Source organism: Otolemur garnettii, unplaced genomic scaffold (assembly GCF_000181295.1).
Source record: "Otolemur garnettii isolate 467f Iridium unplaced genomic scaffold, OtoGar3 scaffold00103, whole genome shotgun sequence".
Classification (NCBI taxonomy): domain Eukaryota; kingdom Metazoa; phylum Chordata; class Mammalia; order Primates; family Galagidae; genus Otolemur; species Otolemur garnettii.
This window is the reverse complement of record NW_003852498.1, coordinates 4,175,914-4,181,913: the sequence shown is the minus strand read 5'-3', so window position 1 is coordinate 4,181,913 and position 6,000 is coordinate 4,175,914. Positions and strand designations below refer to the sequence as shown.

The 6,000-nt window shown below is 40.2% G+C and overlaps 1 protein-coding gene across 3 annotated transcripts in view; it reads right to left on the bottom strand.

Moving 5' to 3' along the window:
- Positions 1-346: 346 nt before the first annotated feature.
- Positions 347-6,000, bottom strand: part of TET2 (tet methylcytosine dioxygenase 2) — a 131,256-nt gene continuing 125,602 nt past the window's right edge. For all 3 annotated transcript variants that reach the window (XM_023517032.1, XM_003796334.1, XM_023517031.1), the window contains one exon: positions 347-5,172. In XM_023517032.1, the coding sequence (XP_023372800.1) occupies positions 3,659-5,172 (1,514 nt within the window). In that variant the 3' untranslated portion in view covers positions 347-3,658. The remainder of the gene's footprint in view (positions 5,173-6,000) is intronic.

Sequence of the window (6,000 nt, the reverse complement as noted above, 5' to 3'; positions counted from 1 at the left end):
TATAAAAAGTAACCTGGAATAAAAAAGTATCTGTTTTGTCAGGGATGGAAGTTAGGGATCCTGCTGGAAGCGGGGAAAAGGGAAGGATGTAGGAGTCAGCAAGAGGAGCTCTAGGATGTGGTCAGTGGACAGACAGAACCTTTTAGAATGAAGCAAACAGGAAGAAGAGAAATGAAAATTTTGGTTTTAATTATTTGAGTATTACCTTATAGTTTAGTATTAAGAATAACTATCTCAAAAATATCTTTAAAAACCACTTTTTCTTTTCATTTCCTTTCTCCTTGGTGGGGTAGCAGTCATTCAGGCAGTAAACAAAGGCAGTAAACAAACTCCAGGAAGACAGTGATTAGAGTGCATTAAATAAATATAAATTTTATTAAAAACACTCACATAGCGTTATCAGGAATGATATAATAATAAACAGCTTTCAAATAACCTGCATTCATAACATTACAATACTTACAGTATTTATAACCATCCTCAGATTTTATGAACAAACCAAACATCTCATGAAAATGAAATGAAACTAAGTTAAAAAAATAAAGCATAGAAAAAACGCACACAGAAGTTCATTATCTTAGTGTCAAACTGCAAAAGTTTCCTACACAAGTTAACCACTAGCTTTAAAAGTGAACTGTACATTACTGTGCGTCAATCAAGATGAAAAATTCATTCAAGTAAAGTTGACACCACTCAGAAGCATTTTCAAGTATGGCTATATAGTCAACCTGATATTCCTATATAAGCAAACTGTAGATCTGCTTTCCATTCATTCTAACTGAGGCAGGTTTGATATTTACAATTATAGATCTGATATTTACAATATACCACTCACTTTCCATTCTTCCTCCCTACCTAATCTCTTCCTAACCCCCCGAACAGTATTTCCTGTTCTTGTTGGCCAGCAGTTTGACAAGTGACAGTGGATGATACAGAAACCAAATGTTCATGAAGGATGGCTGACTCAAAAATCACATGCACATGTAGTAACCCAATGTTTGAGGTTGGATATTATGTAAAACATTCAAATCATATGGTTTCTTTGACGAGCAAACATTTTAAAAACATGTTTGTAAATTGGACACAGCCAAAACTTCAATTTTTTTAAAAGACAAAATCCATCTTATAAGGTTATGACCAAGTGAACCCAAAGGCCTCCTTTGATGAAGAATTTATTTGAAATGCTAGTAAGCGAAAATGTTTTTAAGTCCAAAATGTAACTATACAGTTTATTGCACCCCATACCTCTAAGTGTTCGGCCTATTTGGGAAAGTCCTCAGAGTACTTTTCTGCATCGGTTACAGGATCAGAAAAGCTTTATTTAGAGAGTTAAGACTCTAGCCAACAGCCACTTGTCAAACTCCTGCCTTACAAATTTCCCTTTATCAACTCAGTGCATTCTATTTTCATGTAATTTTTTTTCTGCTTAAAACAGTCAAAAGATTTCTCAAACTTTTAAAATGCTTTTCTTTACAATAAAAAGAGCCAACAGATTTACAAAATTAGTTTGTTACATCAGTACATATACAAGTAAAATAGGAGGGATTCAAAATAAAAAGGTTAAATCCCTGACAAAGAATATATTTATTAACCTACAACAATTTTACATAAACACAGGTGACATGTTGGCATAAGGAGAACATGAGCTGAAATATCCCTGAATTCTTAGAACAAAAAGGTTGAAATTCAAGTTATACTTGCTAAGAAATCAAGTATTGAAAAAAGGTATGCTTTTTAATAATTAAAAAAAGGGAGAGACTTGGAAACAAAAATGATGGTACACAATGCTATAAGCTTTCACTCTCAGTTCAATATCCTATTGCCAAACTAGTGTTGAGGTATATGACAAGTAGGAACATCACTCAAATCTTTAATGAATTCTTAGCTCACATTATGATATATGTGTAGCAGGCTGAGTAGCACCATCATGATGTGAATTCTGCTTTAAACCCATATATATATATGTATATATGTATATATTTAATTTTTTTTACAGTACTAAAATACTAAAGCATTGCATTAAAAAAGCTTTGTTTACAATTTAATTTACTATACAATTCTTTCACTTCTTTATACAAATTAATGATTTAAAAACACCACAGCAAACCAGCTGCCCGTTTTCTTGTTTCTTTTTACCAACAGATTCACATAGAACTAACCCTGTTTATTTATCTGATGCAGGCATCAGTCTTCTCTATCTTCTGGTCAAGCGCACACTTAAGCTAAGAAAGGACAACATCACAATGTACATAATTATCAACACAACGGCAGGCTGCCATTCAGTTCGCTGAAGAGCACACAGATCCATAAAACAGCATAGGCTTAAGTGAACGAGCTTTGTTGAGTCGGTAGCATGCGGCTGATTATTACCTGCAGTTAATAGAAAATCCTTAAAACTGTACATATTTGAGCAATGAACTTGTCATACAATTTTTGTATAAAACTGTTTTACAGTATATAGCATGTGAGATGAGCACCAGAAAATGTGTATTGTGGACTAAAGTATTCCCTTGAATCCAGTAAGCCCCATTCTGGATTTAACTGGCTGTGTTAAAAATGGACGCATTGCTCATCAGCAGATGCATGGCTACAAGCAAAAATATTTTAAAAGCTTTCCTTGTTTCATTAAAAAAAAAAAAATCAACTTTGCATTCTGAAATGAAAGTAAACTTGTTTTTTTTAAACGTCTCAGTACCTTAGCATTGTTCAAGTTGTCAAAGCTTAGGTAGACAAAGTGCTTCTAAAACACCATTTAAAATATTTATACATATACATGTGTGCACATATACATAGGTTTCTGTATATATGTACATATATACGTTTATAGTCCTACGAGGACTTCACTGGACAAGCAAAATCCAGAGGCCTTTAAAATGTCCACATTTTAAAAACTTAAGCTTTTATTCTTTTTAAGCGTAAGAATAGGTAATTATGGTAAAAACTTGAATGAAAAGGTACCCCTATTATTCGAGGGCACTGGAGTACACTGATAGCATCTTGATGATAAAAAGGCATTAAATTTTCAACTATTAAAGACACCATTTTCTTAGCACCATTTCTTTGAACATCCAAACAATTCAGTGTTTTGCTGCTAATCATTTATGCTTCCTGTAGCTATTTTGATAAATAAAAGTTAATATTAAGATTACAGTAAAAACTGCCATGTTAAAAAGCCATAATTCCAGTATTTCAGTACATTGTATATTCAGCACCAGATGGTATTTTAAGATTCCTGTCACTGTAATACTACAGTACTTGTTTGATTTGTGTTCCATGACTATGCAAACTCGGTATTAGTAAAAGTGGTCACAGATGTGTAGAGTTGTAAGGGGGGAAAAAAAATCACATTTACATAGCATCTCGTCCAATAATAGAACCAGTGTTTAAAAATGGAAATTGCGGAACACTTTCCCCCCCACCTTGTTTTTGCATAGACTGCTTTGGTCTTTTTCCTAGATGCCACCTGTGACCACTTGGGAGTCAGTGGAAATTAAGTGCCATGGTAAGACAACCTCTTGTTTTGCTGGTGAGCTGAGGTTTCTCCCACCACGTTTGCCATGAATACTGTGCCTTTCCCCACTGCCCACTTCACGAGAACTACTCTACTGACAGGTTGGTTGTGGTCTTTGCAAATGAGGTAACCAACAAAGGGGCCTCGTCACACGTATCTGTTGTAAGGCCCCGTGACCCGGGTGAAGGCGTATGGAGATGTAGTCACCGTGGAATCTGTGGTCACGGACAGGGTCCTTTCCGCAAGGGACTTGATGAAGCGTAGGTAGGTGGGCTCTGGAGGCTCGTGCAGCTCGCTGGGCTCCCGTTTCACTTTTTTGCCGTGGGTTTTCGGAGGCACGTGGTCTGGGCCGTACTTCTCACACTCTTCTTCTTTCTCGCGGGCTTTTTCGGCCATTTTGGCTTCCCAGAGAGCCAAGCCGTGTTTTGGCTCATTCATGCTCTTGTGCTGGTAGAAGACGAGCGAGATCCTGGTGGGGTGGTTCCTATTGGGATTCTTCAAGGGCGTGGTGGCGTGGAGCTCGCGCTTTGCACACTCGATGAGAATCGACCCGTGCGTGGGAGCCACGGCCACGCCCCCGATGTCGGGATCTAGAAAGCTCTGCTCGCTGTCGGACCAGACCTCCTCGTCCTCGGCTGCAGAGGCCGAGCCCTGCACCGGGGCCGACGGCTGCTTCTCCTGACCCGGAGCCTCGTGCAACCTGTGTGAGCCGCCCTGGATGCAGGCGGTGCTCTCGGGGGTGAGACCTGGAAGCATCTTGGACAGCCCGTTTGCTGTGTGGGGAAGCAAGTCATTCTCTTTGTTTTGGAGGTGCAGGGCATGCAGAGAGCTATTGAACATGCCGGGAGCTGCACTGTAGTTGTGGATGATGTGAGAAGACGGGTGATGGTCACCATTTTTATAGTCTACGTTTGTATTGCTCAAATTGGGTGGTACTCTAGAGGTGGCTCCCATGAAGTGGCCATCCATCTCATGACTGGAATAAGGAGGAAATGTCCCCACATGGTGTAGACTTGGTCTAATGGTACAACTGCTGAAGGCGTCTCCCTGCATATTTTGGTTTCCATAGCCTAAGTACTTAGAAGCAAAACTCTGGCTACTTCCAAACCTCGGCTGGTAAAATGTATGGACGGGTGGGAGATTTAATTTTGAAAGAGGGTCTTGGCCTGGATACCTGTATAGGTCCATGGGCTGAGACCGAGGGGAACAGGAACCCAGGTATGGGGAGCAGTTGTCCACTGATACATTTCCATTGCACTGATATGGTGGATATTGGTTATTCTGACTCAGAAGCCCAGGGTAGGGGCTCATGGGATTAGAAGAATTCAAATATGAACCTGCACCTTGAGATGAGGTGGAATAGGGGTTCATGGGGTTGGCACCTCTGTAAATATCTGAAGTGTGTGAAGAGCTTGGATAAGGACTAACTGGGTTGGGCCTTCTCATGTATGGATTGGTGGATCCAGAAACAGAGTAAGGGCTGACAGCCTCCTCCGACTGAGGGTTACTTGTCACCGGTTGATGTGGCTGCTGTTGCAGGGGCTGCTGTGGTCTCTGTGGGGGTGGCGGTGGCAGCGACGGCTGTGGTGGCTGCTTCTGTAGTGGCTGGGTCTGGGGCTGCTGTGACTGCTGCATGACTGGTCCTGAAAGTCGCAGAAGTTCTGTGGTCGGTAACAGAGAGTGGGAACAAACGTGCTCGATTACTGTTTAATGAAGGCTAGTTAGAATACTTAAACTTGTGACTGTACAGTACCCTTTATGCAAGGACAGGAGCAAAGTCAGGGTCATGATCACGGTCTAACATAATTATTTGTGTCCACAGCATTAGAAATAAAATACATAATTTCTAACACTGGGTAAAGAAAAATGTAATGAACCTTCATGCCTTCCATGGAGGGCATGACGTTCTCTGGAGCTTCTGAACATGCCTCTGTCTGAAGTGCTCACCTCCCTCCACACCTTCTCCCTCCTCTGCCTCAGCTTCCCCATCCCCTCAAGGAAGGCTTCTGTCACCTCACCTTCTAGTGCTCTTGTAACACTCACTGCAAACACAGATGTGATAAAGCTACAGTCATATTGTCATTATCTGGTTTAGCCCTTCTCCCCATCCCCACTGCTAAGCTCCTAGAAGGGAAGGGACCATGTCTTATTTTGCAGAAATGTAAGATTTGTTATGAAAGAGTTCAGGAATGTTATGAGAAAAAGAACGACACGCATTTAGACGGAAAAAACACCTTATGTATTTCCTTTCCAGGAAGGAAAATTATGTCATGGTAGATAACGCTTTAAAGAAACTTTATCTTTGCAAGTGAAACTTTCAGAAGTTACACTTCTGCTTCATGCCCTCACTTGAAAAAAAAAAAAAAAGGTCCCATGAGTTAAGAACAAATAGATAGAACTGCAATGGCAGTTCTAAGAACTGAAGTGATTTTTATCTGCAGAAACCAGTTAGAAGGGAGGAAAGACCCAGGTTCTGGCTTCACAGCCAA